Genomic DNA, 15,984 nt, shown 5'->3' with positions numbered 1-15,984 from the left:
TTTGAACCGCGATCCTAAGATCTTAGCCTCTTGAGTAGCTAGGATTACAGGTGTGAGCCACCATTGCCCAGCTCCATAATAGGTTCTTTAGTAACATTATCTAACCAGAATATGTCACTGAACCAGGCTATCCTAAATTTTTTAAAAAGTTTAGCTATTTAGCCTGACAGTATATAAGTACCTTCCAACTTGATCAAAAAAACTATTATCATAGACAAAGAGAGTTAGCATTGAAAAGACTAACCAGAGGCCAGGAATGTGGCCTAGTGGTAGAGTGCTTGCCTAGCATGCACGAAGCCCTGGGTTCAATTCTTTTCTATCACATACATAGAAATAGCCAGAAGTGGTGCTGTGGCTCAAGTCATAGAGCACTAACCTTGAGAAAGTTCAAGGACAGTGCCCAGGTCCTAAGTACAAGCCCCAGGATTGGCCAAAAAAAAAAAAGAAAGGAAAAGACAACCAAATAAAAATGGGATTAGTTTGTATCCTAGAAATTTGTTTCTTCTTCTTTCACTTGTTCTAGGAGGAACTTCAGGCCAATCTGGACCTTATTCAAACCTATAGACTGCATATTGCCCAAGATATCAACCAAGAAAACCTACAGCTCTTCCTGGGTTCCTATAATGGGTATGGCTATTTTCCATTCCTTTCTTTCATTATAGTTCATGTTTTTAAAAATGGATGGGGAAAGGAAAGAAAAACCACTTTTTAACCATGTCACCAAGTAGTTTTACTTGTGCTATTAGACCACTGGAGGAGAGATGACTTTAAGACAGATATGAAAAGAAGACTGAGTGAATTGAACATACCTTGGATGTGTTCAAACCAATACCATTTGTAGTTTTTTTTATTAAAGAATTTATTAACATTGATTTTTACATATTTCAAATGACATGTTTAACAAACAAGTGACCGTTTGTAGTTTTAAGATATTTTGAGACAAAAGGAACCCAAGCTGTATACACTCATGCAGCCACCTGAGTACTATGAGGGAGACAGGAATAAATATTGAGGAGACAAAGAAGAGTTGGGATCCATTTAATTGCTCTTTGCTGAGACCTGCTCAGGAAGCAGAAGTAGCACACAAATGCTGGCTGGCTCTCTTTGGCTTTTGTATTCCAAAGTTTACTGTCACATCTGTCCTCTTAGTACAGATTGAGGGGACAGTTCTGATTCTTGTCTTAGAAATGGCTTCCCTCACTTTGGCAGCATGGATCAAGACTGAGGAAATAGGTCAGCTGTAACTTTCCCAGGGCTGTGCAGCCAGTAAGGAATAGAGCCAGGTTTGAACTGAGTCTACAGAGCCTCCCTGTTGTTAGTTGACATCAGATTCAAACTCTTTTGCTAGTTGCTAGGAAAAAGCCCTGAAAAAAAAAAAAGGTGCATATTAAAAATAAAGTTCCTGCCGGGCACAGTGGCTCACGCCTGTAATCCTAGTTACTCAGGAAGCTGAGATCTGAGGATCAAGGTTCAAAATCAGCCTGGGCACAAAAGAACCTGAGACTCTTATCTCCAAATTAATCCCTAGAAAACTGGGAAGTGGGGCTTGGCTCAAGGGAGCCTTGAGCTGAAGAGCTCAAGGACAATGCCAGGGGGTAGGGTGGTAGCCTTGAGCTGAAGAGCTCAGGGACAGCGCCCAGGCCGAGTTCAAGCCCCATGACCCACAAAATAAATAAATTAAATTAAATAGATAAAAATAAAATTCCGGCCAGGAGTTTGGCCTAGTGGTTAAAGTGCTTGCCTAGCATGCATGAAGACCCGGGTTCGATTCCTCGGTACCACATACATAGAAAAAAAGCTGGAAGTGGTGCTGAGGCTCAAGTGGTAGAGCTCTAGCCTTGAGAAAGTCCAAGGACAGTGCTCAGGCCCTGAGCTCAAGCCCAGGACTGGCAAAAAAAAAAAAAAAGTTCCCTGGGCTGGGACTTTGGCCTAGTGGTAGAGTGCTTGCCTACCATGCACGAAGACCCAGGTTCAATTCCTTAGTACCATATACATAGAAAAAGCTAGAAATGGTGCTGTGGCTCAAGTGGCAGATAACCTTGAGGGAAAAGCCCAAGGACAGAGCTCAGGCCCTGAATTTAAGCCCCAGGACTGGCAAAATAATAATAATAAAAATAAATAAATAAATAAAAATAAAGTTCCCTGGGCCAGGAGTTTGGCTTAGTGGTGGAATGTTTGCCTAGCATGCACGAAGACCTGGGTTTGATTCCTCAGTACCACATACATAGAAAAAAGCTGGAAATGGTGCTGAGGCTCAAGTGGAAGAGATCTAGCCTTGAGAAAGTCCAAGGACAGTGCTCAGGCCCTGAGCTCAAGCCCAGGCCTGGCAAAACAAACAAAAAAACCCCACTGGACGCTGTTGACTCACACCTGTAATCCCAGCTACTCAGGAGCCCTGAGATCTGGCCCAGGCAAGAAAATTCATAAAACTCCAATTAACCACTGTGTGGCTCAAAATGGTAAAGTGCAGTCCTTGGGCAAGAAAGCTCAGAGACAGTGCCAAGGCCCTGAATTCAAGCCCACAATGCAAAAAAAAAGTTCCTTTTATGGAATTTATTTCTGCAAAGTTTGAGGATTTCACTTATATTGCTATTGTGATTTAAAGTTTGTCTCCCTTGAGCATCCTATAGACCTGTTCTGTACCATTTAGGATGCCTGGAGAACACAGTTCATGGTATGCCTGCCCTCCTCAGATGAAAAGGTGTCATGATTTTACTCTGAAATGAAAAGGGCATTAATTCTTTATTTTCCTAGGCGCAGAGATCTGGAGATCGAAAGACCTATTCTGGGTCAAAACGATAACCGATTAAAAACATTGAAGTAAGTCCTTCAGTTTCTCTATTGAGTTGGTAAATAGTGGAGTGTATGTGCTTCTTGCTGAATAACACCTCTTCTGCTCTGCCTAGATGCTCCACGTTACTGGTGGTAGGAGACAATTCACCTGCCGTGGAGACTGTGGTAAGTAGGAGCTGACATGAGAGAGTGAGAGTAAAGTGTAATGAATGAACTGTGTGTGGCACACTGCTGACATACTAGAAACCCTGGGTGAATACTGGCTTTTATTAGGTCTTTTGTGTGTAGCACTTCATGCTGTGTCAAATAGTGCTTATCAGATTTCTAGCAGCCTCAATTTCTAGTCTGGAGCAGATTACCTAATATCACGTATCTATCAGAGCTAGAAGGCTCAAAAATCCTACCCTTTCTCCAATGCATAGCACATATATAAAAATGATGTACTCAATGTAAAAACTGAGAACATCAAAAAATAGAGGGATGGGGAAACTTAATTCCACTACCCTAAGACAAACTGAATTTTTTCTTGGTCATAGACCTACTATTAAACATACTAGATTTAGGGACCAGGTTCTTTTCTTTTTTTTTCTTTTCTTTTTTGTGCCAGTCCTAGGCTTGGGCTCAGGGCCTGAGCACTGTCCTTGGACTTTCTCAAGGCTAGAGCTCTACCACTTGAGCCTCAGCACCATTTCCGGCTTTTTCCTACGTATGTGGTACTGAGGAGTCGAACCTGGGTATTCGTGCATGCTAGGCAAGCACTCTACCACTTGGCCAAACTCCTGGCCCCAGAACCAGGTTCTTTAGCACTATTGATGGCATGAGTTCATATTATAATCAGGATGAGCTGAATGCCAATGGCTCACACCTGTAATCCTAGTTATTCAAGAGGCTGAGATCTGAGGGTCTAAGTTCAAAGCCAGCCTGGACGGGAAAGTCCATAAGACTCTTACCTACAATTAAATGCCTGAAAACCAGAAGTGGTGGTATAGTTCAAAGTGGAGAGTGCTAGCCTTAAGCAAAGAAATAGTTCAGGGACAGCGCCTAAGCCCTGAGTTCAAGCCCCATGATTAACAAAAAAGTCAGGATGTTTCTACGGTAGTCATTCTTGTAGATAGATGGTTATTTATTTCACCTATTTGCCCGTTATTTCTGACTTTTGTATCATTACTCTTGTTGCTATTAATCATTCTTAGAAAACTTTTGACTGAATCTGTGATTATTTCCATGGGTAGATTTTAATGGTACAAAAATCACAAACCTTTATAAGATTCTTTAGTTTTGGTTTTGATTTTTTGCCAGTCCTGGGACTTAAACTCAGGGCTAGGGCACAGACCCTGAGCTTTTGCTCAAGGCTAGCACTCTACCACTGAGCCACAGTACCACATCTGGCTTTTTCTTTTCCTTTTTTTTTCTTTTTTCTTTTTTTGCCTGTCCCGGGACATGAACTCAGGGTCTGAGCACTGTCATTGGGTTTTCTCCAAGCTACAGCTCTACCACTTGAGCCACAGCACCACTTCCGGCTTTTTCTAAGTATGTGGTACTGAGGAATCGAACCTGCGTCTTCACGCATGTTAGGCAAGCACTCTTCCACTAGGCCAAACTCTGGTACCTATGTCTGCCTTTTTCTGTTTATGTGGTACTGAGGGATCCATCCCAGGGCTTCATGCATGGTAGGCAAGCATTCTACCACTAAGCCACATTTACAGCCCCTACAAGTTCGTTTGTTTGTTTGGTTGGTTGGTTGGTTTTTTTGTGGGTCATGGGGCTTGAAGTTGGCCTGGGCACTGTCCCTGAACTCTTCAGCTCAAGGCTCCCACCGTACCCTTGAGCAAGGCCCCACTTCCCATTTTCTAGTGATTAATTGGAGATAAGAGACTTAGGTCCTTTCCACAATGGAAATAAGACATATGGACAGAATCAGGAATTGTTTCCTCACATCTTCATGAGGGTCCTTGCCTTGAGAAAGGTAAGTTTAGAAGATAGGTCAGTATGCTAGACTGTTTACTGATGATTACTATGAGATACCAGTGCAGGAATCCAGCTCTACCCTACAGAGCAAGACTATGGTCTAGTTCACCTCTCAAAGGAATAAAGTACCTTATGCATGTTATGTAGCCCATGCACAGAATCTTTAGATTTGGCATCATCTTTAGACTCACCTTGTAACAGATTCATATAATGAAATCAGTCAGAATTTTTTTCTTTTTGATTGGACATAGGGCTTGAACTCTGAGCCTACATGCTGTCCCTGTACTCTTCAGCTCAAGGCTAGTGCTTTACCACTTTGAGTCATAGCCCCACTTCCTCAGTCAGAATTTTAGAGGAAGTCTGAACTATCTCCCAAGTGTAACTCCCACTGTGTATTTGGATAGTCCCTTGAGGCTAGTTCAGCCCTTGTAAACAGTGCTGTCAACCTGGTAAGATCATTTTTTAGCCAAGCCATTTCTTAATGTTCTAAAAATCTATAAAATGATTCTCTTTTTTTTTAGGTTGAATGCAATTCTCGCCTCAACCCTATAAATACAACTTTGCTAAAGGTAATGTGTCTTCCTGTATTGTGAACTATCTCTGAGTAAATTATCCATGCAACAAATTAGAATGTTTTCTGCAATAGAAAGGAGCTTCACTGTCTATAATTCTCTCTTTTAAAAATAAATATTTTTATTCCTGATTATAGTCTGATTGTAAAACAAATACCGGAAAACATTTTAAAAAATACAAATTTTAAGCCAAATTCAGTTCCTAATGTCTGTTAAAAATAAATATTTTTATTCCTGATTATAGTCTGATTGTAAAACAAATACCGGAAAACATTTTAAAAAATACAAATTTTAAGCCAAATTCAGTTCCTAATGTCTGTCATCCTAGCTACTCCAGAGACTAAGATTGTAAGGATCACAATACAGAGCCAGCCCAAGCAGAAAGTTCATAAGACCCCTTCTCAACCTGTACCAGTGCATAATGGTTTCCACCTGTCATTCCAGCTATGGCAGGATGTATATAATAGATGACTGTAGTTCAGGTGTTGTCAGAGGTTAAAAAAAAAAAATGAGACCCTGTGGGTTAAAAGCTTGCACAAAGAAACAGGTTGATTCCTCGGTACCACATACATAGAAAAGCCGGAAGTGGTGCTGTGGCTCGAGTGGTAGAGCTCCAGCCTTGAGAAAGCCCAAGGACAGTGCTCAGGCCCAAGTTCAAGCCCTACGACTGGGGAAAAAAAATCTTAAAAAAAAAAAATGAGACCCTATCTCAAAACAACCAGCACAAAGAGTGTCTGGAAATGTGGTTTCTTGATGGTGGTGTACCTGCCTAGCCCTGACTGCTAATAATTCAACTCTCCACAGGTAGCCTGTTATAAAATGTTTGGACAGGATCATAATGTAGGGTATCTTGGAACTAGCTCTATGCCCTGGCAGGTTTTGAGCTTGCCATCCTCCTTCCTCTATCCCCTGAGTGTCGGGATTACAGATATGGGCCACCATATCCAACTACCTAGCATTAAGATCAGAGGGTATCTACAGCCTATATTTGGTTTCCTCATGTTTTTGCCATAAACATTTTCCATGTCATTGAAATTTTTGCAGCCATTAATCAATGGATTATGACAAGGCAATAAATGGAAAGTATTTATAAGCAAAATCCTACAGTATTGGTAATTAAGAATTTTTTGTTGGAGCTGGGAATGTGGCTTAGTAGTAGAGTGCTTAGCTAGTGTGCATGAAGCCCTGGATTCAATTCCTCAGTACCTCATAAACAGGAAAAGCTGGAAATGGTCTGGTGGTTCAAATGGTAGGGTGCTAGCCTTGAGCAAAAGAAGCTCAGGGACAGGGCCCAGGCCTTGAGTTCAAGCCCCAGGACTGGTGGGAGGGGGGCAGGTACAAAGAGTACAAGTACCAACTCTTGGGCTAGTACCAAAACTGTTTAGTGTTGTCTCACCAAGTTTGCCCCAAAACGTTGCTGACACCTGCAGGGAATGCTACCTTGTTACCTGTCCTACTCCACATTAGAAAGGCTGCTGTTCTGTTGTTTTCTGCTCTGGTTTCAGTCTCTGTTCAGTAAGGTATCTCTCTGCCTTCTTCCCTTCCTGTGTGAGGTGTACTTGAAAGGGATGCTCTGTTACCAGAAACAACACATAGTTCTAGAAACACACTGTGTGTTTAGTGCTCCGACATCAAAGGCTTTGGTCTCCAGTTGATTCATGTGCTTGTCTATTATGAAAAAATGACTAGGGGTCCACATTTTTTCACTATAGGTTTGAATCAATATCCAAAAACACAAAAACTACTGGATGTGCTGGTGCAGTTAGTAACATGAGAAAGTCAGCGGACAGAGAGACGAGAGGATCTCAGTTCAGATTTTTTGTACCTCAGGCAAAAAAGGTGGTGAAACCCAATCTCAGTGGCAGCCTCTATCTGTAAATCCAGCTACTTAGGAAGTGTGTGTAGGATGACTGTGGTCTGAGACTAAATTTAGGCAAAAGGGAGACCCTGTTTGAGAAGGATTCTGATTGTAGCTGAAATGATAAGGAGAGTGACTAGCAAGAACAGGCACTTACTTCAAACCCCCACAGTACTGCCCTTCCTGCCCCCCCAAAAACAAATGAACTCAAAAGAGCAAAAGCACTGAACTCCATACTAGGTATAGATGGGGAATTGGGGGGCACACATGCCATCCACAGTGTTTTCCCAGTATTCTCTTTGTGCGTATGGGAACTATTCAATGGTTTTGTCAGGCTTCTTTTTCATGCCTAACCTGCCTGAAAATACAGCCTTAGCCCATGGATCTATTTTATATTATCAGATTAAATGTGTGCTTCTCATCTGATGCCTGGATTTTCAAGGTTATCACTTACCTCAAACTCTTACACCTTCTGGGGCATTCTCCTCTTGCACATAAGAGTCCTCTTTCAAACCTGCCCATAATGCCAGTGAATTAAAACCATGAGATTTGTGTCTTCCTCAAAAATATCCTCTGTGGTCACTTAGAAAAGCAGGAAGGGAAGAGGGTGGCTCCTGCTTGGGCCCCGTTTCTTAGGGGCAGTGCTGAAGGCAGACTAGCAAAAGCTATTGCATCTGTGGCTGCTGGTTAGATATGCAGATTCTTCACTCAGATCTATTCAGTTAAAAATCACTGGGACAGGAAGCCAGGAATGCAGTTGTACCAAGTAATTCCAATACACACTAGAGGAGCTGTAGGAATAACCAGAATGACACCTTCAGAAGTGAAAGTAACCCTACCAGATCCAGCTGGGTTGGCCAGTGGCTGACCAGGAAGAATTCAGCCTTGACTGCTGATGGGATCTAAACTAGGTACATCTGGCTTGCATCTGTGATCCTAGCCACTTAGGAAGAGCTAAGATCTAAAGATTGCAGTTTGAAGCCAGACTGGGTAGAAAAGTCCGTGGGTCTTTTATCTCCAATTAACTGCCAAAAGTGCCAGAGTAGAGCTGTGACTCAAGTGGTAGAGTGCTAGCCTTGAGCAAAACAAGCTTAGGGAAAGTGTCCAGGCCCTGAGGTCAAGCCCTAGGACTGGTCATAGTAAATAATAATAATAACAATAGTAATAATAATGGCATCTAGAAAGAATGAATCACTAAGAAGCTAGGGTAACACAGCTTAAGGACTCCAAAAGTAACATTCCTTGGGTGATGCAGAGACGTGATTGAAATTAGTGACTGAGTTTGCTGTCACCCAGAAAAAGTCTTATGTGGGCATGAAACCCAGATATACACAAGGCATCTTGTGTATAAGCACTGGATAACCCTCTCAGATTTCTACCTGAAGGAAATCTAAAATTCATTTGTGCTCTTTTGAAAGAACTTGGATATTCAGGACATTTCTCTTAATGTAAGTCCTGACTACTTCCACATTTTTCCTCTTCTAGATGGCAGACTGTGGGGGGCTGCCCCAAGTAGTTCAGGTAAGGAATTTCGAATACTACTTTGAAACACCTGCGTAGTACTGTGCTCCTGACGTTTACAAAGACTAACGATGTCTTCTCGTTTCATCTCAGCCTGGGAAGCTCACCGAGGCCTTCAAGTACTTTTTGCAGGGAATGGGATACAGTGAGTAATATACAGCTTTCTGGGTAACAGGGACAGTTTGACACGTGGGTGGGAGGCACAATTAGCAAGGCATAAAGTCTGCTAGTGAGCCCTAGAGACCAAAATGTTTGTGGACATTTATTTGTGCATATGTCTGAGATAAAGTGACATTTAAGCATTTACCTGTGTCAGGCAGTATGTATTCCTAACTGAAGAGGTGACTTTTGATATGGGTCTCATGTTGTAGACAACATGAGGCTTAAAGAGATAAAGCATTTTTCCCAGGATCACAAATCAGTTGCAGTGCCCTGACTGAAATCTTAGCAATCTGAGTCCAGAGTCCACATTTTTACACTAAAGTCGTGGCTGTATTATGATTTGTATTTGAACTCAGCTAGTAATAATTCCCAGCCTAAAGAAACAAAGTAGAGGGCCGGGAGTTTGGCCTAGTGGTTAAAGTGCTTGTCTAGCATGCACGAAGACCCGGGTTCGATTCCTTGGTACCACATATATAGAAAAAGCTGGAAGTGGTGCTGAGGCTCAAGTGGTAGAGCGCTAGCCTTGAGAAAGTCCAAGGACAGGGCTCAGGCCCTGAGCTCAAGCCCACGATTGGCCAAAAAAAAAAAAAAGAAACAAAGTAGAGACTCCTGATAAAAAGAAACATGAAATCCACAGGAGGTGAGAAAGCCCAGTACTGTAGAGTACACCCAACCATGTGTCCATGTCCTGTGCTGCTGTCCTGGTCCCTTAGATCTGAGACCCCTGAGCTTTCTCATTTGTCACTGAAGAGCCATATTAGCTCCTTTCCTGGAGTTTTAAGAAAAAAACTCTCTCATCTGTAATCTCTTTGCCCAGCAAGATTATTCCACTTATTTGGTATCCTTGAATAATGACCATTGCTGAGCTACTTGGGAAGTACTCTGGGCAGTTGGGGCCTGGGTGAACCTGCCAAGCAACCCTGTGTGTTGTGTCTAGAGTGGCTGTGTTGTCCCTATCTGTGAGCTACCAGCCCAACCCATAGCTCTGATCCTAGGGCCCCCTCCAAGTCTGTTCTCGTGCCTTTCCCAGGACACAGGTCTTGCAGCCTGTATCTGATCTAGAGCAGGGCAGGGGAACAGCTACCCCAGCTATTAGAAGAGTGCTATCCAAGATGAGGCTAAAGTGTCAGTCAGTGCCACCTCCTCTCTGGGACCTCAAAAGGAACTTTGATCCCTGTTGTAGTTTCTGTTAGCATCTACTAGGCAGCTGCGGTTGCCTATGACCCTGTCAGGTCACTAACCTGCCTTTTCCTGTGTCCATCCTGCTTCCAGTCCCGTATGTGCAGCTCAGTCACCTCAGCACCGAGTCAGGTACCTTCCTCTGTGCTGACCCTACCCACCCCCAGCCATGCCCTCCTGGCTGCACTGGCTGCCTGCAGCATGTCCGCCATTTTCCTGTGCAGTGAGAGCCCGATAGAACAGGGCTGGCTTCTTGTGCTCCAAGAGCTGAGCCTCCAGGTCCAGCCAGGTCCTCCAGGAGGAGGAAAGGAACAGGTCCACTGCCCAGTCCTCCTTTCCTCAACCTACATCCAGACTCACAGCAGCAGCTTTTGAGGGAAGGAAGGCAAGGACTCCTCTCCCACCTCCGTCCGCTTCTCTAGAAGCAAGGCCCAGATGGGAATCAAAGGCAGTCTTGACTGTTTTGTAGGGTTTTGTTTTGTGCTGGTCCTAGGACTTGAACTAGAGGCCATGGCTCTGTCCCTGAGCTTCTTTTTTGCCCAAGGCTAGTTCTCTTCCATTTGACCACAATACCACTTCTGGCTTTTTCTGAGTAGTTTATTGTAGATAAGAGTCTCACGGACCTCATGAAGTTTCCTGCCTTGGCTGGCTTCAAACTATGATCGTTAGTTCTCAGTTTCCTGAGTAGCTAGGATCACAGGTGTGAACCACCAGCACCCTGCAGCCTTGACTCTTGAGTAGAAAAAAAGAGCCTATGCTCAGAAAATTCCACAAGTGCATGTTTGGCACCCCGATTTTCAGTGACAGCTATGGAAATGGCTTCTGCGTCAGCACAGAAGGCAGGGAGGTATGGAAGAAGAGGTCCTGTCTAGATCACATAGAAGTAATTGATAGAAATAAGTCTGAATTCAACAGCTGCAGAGTTCTCTTATAGGCTACCTCAGAGCGCCCTGTGCCTCCTCCTCCCTGCATGGAGATCCGCTCCAGGCCACATGCCCTCCCCTCCACCCTGGCCTTCCTCACTTCCAGATGGCAGAGGTGGCCTGTGACATGGATGGTAGTCTCGTTGTATCGGGCTGGCACTGTGTGTGTGAAACACCTTCATACTTGTGTGGTTTGTCTTTCCTTCCTTTTGGTTTAGTGTTGTGCATGCACTACAAGTTTGGGTGACCTCTACTGGTTCCCAAAGCTTCCTTTCTAACCACTGTATGAGTGGCATGGGCACAGCTAAGAGTCTATCCTCTGGACTTAGGGCTTCCCTTCCCTCTGCTGTGGATTAGAATCAGCTAAGATTCCAAAAAGATGCAGAGCATCAAAACAGCCTTGCCTTCAGTCACGCAGAGCAGACACTGCCACATGGGGGTGCTCTATCCTGTCCTGGATGTCATCTCAGGGGGGCTGGGAAAGCTAAACAACCTTTGGTGAAACTTGCAGACTCGCTGAGCTTCACTAGGCTCCTTCTTCTAGTCCTCTTGGTTTTTGTTACAGTACCATCCGCTAGCATGACCCGACTTGCCCGATCACGAACACACTCGACCTCAAGTAGCCTCGGTTCTGGAGAAAGTCCCTTCAGCAGGTCTGTCATCAGCAGTCAGTCAGATGGAACTCAAGAATCCTGTGAGTCCCCTGATGCCCTGGACAGACATCAGACCATGGAGGTGTCCTGCTGAGCAGATGACCACTCCACCCCTTCAGCCGGACTCCACTGCCCTTCACACATGCATGGCCACTGACCCTCTCTCAAGTAGCCTGGATTTATCATTCTCTACCCACACACTCCTTTTTGTATGTACCAAGAACCACAACCAAACCGTTCTGGTAACATTCCAACATCTCTCACTGAGCCGAGCTCCATATCTTCTCATGCCAGCTTTTCCCTGTGCTTTCCCAATTATCTGATAAGATTCTTCAACCCCAGTACCATATGTGTGCAAGCACTTGTGTCTGTGTTTATGTGTGCATAGTTCTGTGATTTTAGAAATGCTTCCTATAGTGCTTCTGCAGAAACAAAAAGGGACCTTTTTTTTTTTTTTGTATTTTCACTGGTGTTTTTAAGGGAAATGTGCAGAGCAGATATCTAGGTGGGGCCAGCCACCAGATTCTTTTTGACTCCAAGTGGTCAACAGGTTTTACAGAGGGATTTCAGGAGAGCACCGCTCTGAGCACCACGGTTTACCTGGCGAGTAGTAGTAGAATTGCCTGTTAGGCAGGCAGGGTGGCAGTCACCTTCTTTGACCTAATGGATTCATTTATATCCTCTATAAATTAAAGGAGGAATATGTCCTAGTAGAAACTGAAGAATGGTGTTATCATGCAACAGGAATTTTCTCCAAAGAGGCCTAACTGCCAGACTCTCTGAGTCCAGGAGGTGGGGAACAAAAGCCCAACCTCTACTGTGCAGACCAAACTGGTGCTCTGTAGCATATGATGCCACGTCCAGGTGTCCACTCATCTCAGGAAGTGCCCTCGTCCCCAGCCTCTGGTGGGCAATGGTTTTCATAAAGGGAGTCCCATAAAAGGTGAGCTGTGGCAGAAAAACCACATCCATGATGGGGAGAGGAGCGTGGAGGAAGAGGAAGAGCCATTAACAGAGTCTCATATTCATCAAGTGTTGCCTTGATTTCAGCAAGTCAGTGGAAGCTAGAGTAAATCCGTAAGGAACCTGTTTCTGAGAAATGTTAATGCGCTGTGAAGGGCAGGTCCATCGAGGTGTAAGTGTTTCCAGCCTACCATGGGTGAAGGGTTCCTTCCACCATGGAGAACTTCTGGGAGGAAGGCAAAAGTATCTGCGGGCCAGCTGCCTCAGCTCAAGGGCCCAGGATGTGAGTTTCACAGTTCTGAATCTTGCAGATAGACTTTTCAGATGCATAGTTCGCTTTCTGCTCAGATAAGGAATGCTGTCATTCTGCCAGACTATGACTTTTTACAGATTATTAAATAAAGCTGTATATGTCTCATTGTTACATGACTGCTGGTGTTATTTCTCCCACGTGCTCCCAGGGCTCTGGGAGGGTCTGAGTTACCATTACTAGCTCTGGGATCACCTACCCTCACAGAGACACTGCATTCATAGGGAGGAAATGAAGCTTGCCCATAAGTCATTTGCCCAAGAACATAGTCAGTAAGCACTGAATCTGTCCGTGTGGCATGTCTAGGTTCCTCTCAAATAAAAAACCATGAGAAGCTGGATGCTATTGGCTCACTCATGTTGACCTAGAAGCTGAGATCTAAAGATTGCACTTCAAAGCCAGCACAGGCAGGAAAGTCTTTAGGCCTCTTTAATTTTCCACTAAGAGCACCACCATCCTTGACTGTAAAATATAAGGGACATGGGGCCAGAATGGTGGCCTAGTGGTAGAGTGCTCGCCTAGCTTACATGAAGCCCTGGGCTTGATTCCTTGGTACCACATACATAGAAAAAGCCGGAAGTAGTGCTGTGGCTTGAGAGCTCTAGCCTTGAGAAAGCCCAAGGACAGTGCTCAGGCCCTAAGTTCATTCCCTAGGACTGGCCCCCCCCCCAAAAAAAAAGAGGGGGAGGAGAGGCAGGGAACAGCACTCAGGCCTTGAGTTTGAGACACAATACCAGCACAAAAAATAAAGTGAGAGTCTTGAAAATGCTGTCGCTGGTGAAGAAGAAGCTGAGATTTTTGGAAAGACATTCCACATTTTAGCTACATATTCCCTAGAATTTTTGGTTCCATGTACAATGTGACAATCTGCAAGTACTTTCATGGATTCCTGTGATATCAGGTTATGTTTACAGAGCAGCTGCAGTTACATATATTTAGAATAATTTCAGATCCAGGTGCCAGTGGCTTAAACCTATATTCCTAGCTACTCAGGAGGCACAGTCCTGAGGACCGTGGTTCAACACCAGCCCAGGCAGGAAGTTCATGAGACACTTCAATTTACTACCAGAAAACTGAAACTGGCACTGCAGCTCAAAGTGATAAAACACTAGCCTTGAAGCAGAAAAGCTCAGGGAAGCAGGACACAGTGACACCTGTAATCCTAGCTACTCAGGAGGCTGAGATCTGAGGATCAAGATTCAAAGCCAGCCCCGGCACAAAAGGACCTCTAGAAAACAAGAAGTGGGGCTTGGCTCAAGGGTAGGGCAGTAGCCTTGAGTTGAAGAGCTCAGGGACAGCGCCCAGGCTTAGTTCAAGCCCCACAACCAACAAAAAATGATTTCAACAGGTTGCTCCATTTTATATCAGTTTGCCTGATCCAGGAGCTACTCCTACCATAAGTATGTCCACATTTCAGCTGTTCAAGAAATGATGTGGCCCTGCCTGCTGAGGTAGAGGCGAAATAAAGACATAAATGGGTAGGATCAGCATGCTGCATGCCTGATTGTAGAGTGCCAGAGTTGGAGCTGATGTGATGCCATGTAGCCTTCCTGGCCACACCCACGTGAGTAATTGCCTGCTTCTCACCTTACATTTATTCCACAAATAGGCCCCACTTGACTATACCTTAGTCTGGACTTCCTCATGAATGCTTCCTTTATTCTTGTTCCATTTGATCCTGATTTTCCAGATGTATGTTGCCAATTAGATTCCACACAAGATGTTTGTATGAACTTCCATATACTTTGTCTTGAGCTATGGTGGAACTCAAATGTAGGAGACTTAGCATGCATAAAGCCCTGGGTTGAGTCCCCAGCAGCATAGTAGACAAAAAGAGCATGAGACAATAGCTATTCCCCCCAGAACCAGGAACTCAGGCAAGTGGTTCCTCCAGGGTGTCTGATGCTGTCAGCGGAAACGTGGTTGTAAGAACCACAGTCTGCAGACAAGAGCTGGAGCTAAGACAACCTGCACCTGAGTCTGCACAGAGCTAAGCTCTGTCTCCTTCTCTGGCCTGGATGTTCTGGGGAAGGCTGCCTGATCCAGAGTCCCTGAGGAACAGAGACAATAGCCCAGCGCGGTGTTCGGACAGCTAACCGCTAAAGGAGCTGAGCTCCCCAAGCCAAGTCTAGAAGAACCTCTAGAGAGAGAGCTGTGGGTGTCCTGAGACCCAAGGTGGTTGAATGGCATTCAGAACCTTTGGGGCCGAAGCATTTGAGCTGCCAGGACATCTGCAAGCCTTTGGTGGTAATAAACCAGTGAGTACTCATGCTTATTTTCGGTTGAACTTTGTAAGGAGAAGGGAGGGCAGTTCCCTCTGATATTGGGGTGGTCTATTTACAGTTCCAGGTTCCAGGATGTAGTGGTTATATAAGCTGTAAGAGAGGTAGCTTCTGAATCAGGCGCCAGTGGCTCACATCTGCAATCCTAGCTACTCGGGAGACTGAGATTGGAGGATCGTGGTTAGAAGCCAGCCTGGAGAGAAAAGTCCATGAGACTCTTATCTTAACCACCACAAAATGGGAAGTAGCACTGTGGCTCAAGTGATAGAGCACTATCCTGAGTGAAAAGCTTAGGGACAGTCAGTGTCCAGGCCCTGAGTTCAAGCCCTATGTCTGGGGGGGGGGCGGGGGGGAAGCTTCTGGAATCCCAAAGGAAGCACTTCTCTCTCACACTTTGCCTCCTGAAGATCTGTAACCCGTCCCTCCAGTGTGTCTCCACATCTGTCCTCGTTCCTTAACTCTACACTGCCGTGGCTATTGGCAACTCTGTCTCGTTGTAATCCTAGGCTCCCCTCAGACACTGTCAGCTGTAGGATCTGCCATTCCTCCCACAAGGGTGAGGTTTTCAGCTGAGAAGCAGAGGAGGCTGGGGCAGTAGCTAAGTGGAACCCTGTCATAAGTTCCTAGCTCAAAATAAAAGTATGGGGGGCGGGGAAGAGGTTTTTCACTTGCTCCAGAAAAGCACCTTCAGCAGCACAGAAGCTCAGAAGAGATGATAGTTCAGCTGCTTTGCTACCTCACCAGCTGCCTGAGCTCCAGGCCTCCTATCACAGAACAGCCTCCGTCTATGCAGCCAATGG

The 15,984-nt window shown here is 44.9% G+C and overlaps 1 protein-coding gene across 10 annotated transcripts in view; it reads left to right on the top strand.

The window, feature by feature from the left end:
• Ndrg3 (NDRG family member 3) overlaps positions 1 to 13,016 on the top strand; it is a 55,568-nt gene extending 42,552 nt beyond the window's left edge. For 7 of the 10 annotated variants that reach the window (XM_090352306.1, XM_090352300.1, XM_090352302.1 and 4 more), the window contains 8 exons: positions 524 to 627; positions 2,755 to 2,820; positions 2,907 to 2,958; positions 5,283 to 5,330; positions 8,677 to 8,712; positions 8,806 to 8,857; positions 10,147 to 10,185; positions 11,542 to 13,016. In XM_090352306.1, the coding sequence (XP_090208432.1) occupies positions 524 to 627; positions 2,755 to 2,820; positions 2,907 to 2,958; positions 5,283 to 5,330; positions 8,677 to 8,712; positions 8,806 to 8,857; positions 10,147 to 10,185; positions 11,542 to 11,723 (579 nt within the window). In that variant the 3' untranslated portion in view covers positions 11,724 to 13,016. The remainder of the gene's footprint in view (positions 1 to 523; positions 628 to 2,754; positions 2,821 to 2,906; positions 2,959 to 5,282; positions 5,331 to 8,676; positions 8,713 to 8,805; positions 8,858 to 10,146; positions 10,186 to 11,541) is intronic. The other 3 variants (XM_090352309.1, XM_090352307.1, XM_090352308.1) reach the window with 1 other exon arrangement.
• Positions 13,017 to 15,984: the final 2,968 nt, after the last annotated feature.

Source organism: Megascapheus bottae, chromosome 18 (assembly GCF_031878675.1).
Source record: "Megascapheus bottae isolate mThoBot1 chromosome 18, mThoBot2.hap1, whole genome shotgun sequence".
Taxonomy (NCBI): Eukaryota; Metazoa; Chordata; class Mammalia; order Rodentia; family Geomyidae; genus Megascapheus; species Megascapheus bottae.
This window is presented reverse-complemented; position numbering and strand designations above follow the sequence as displayed.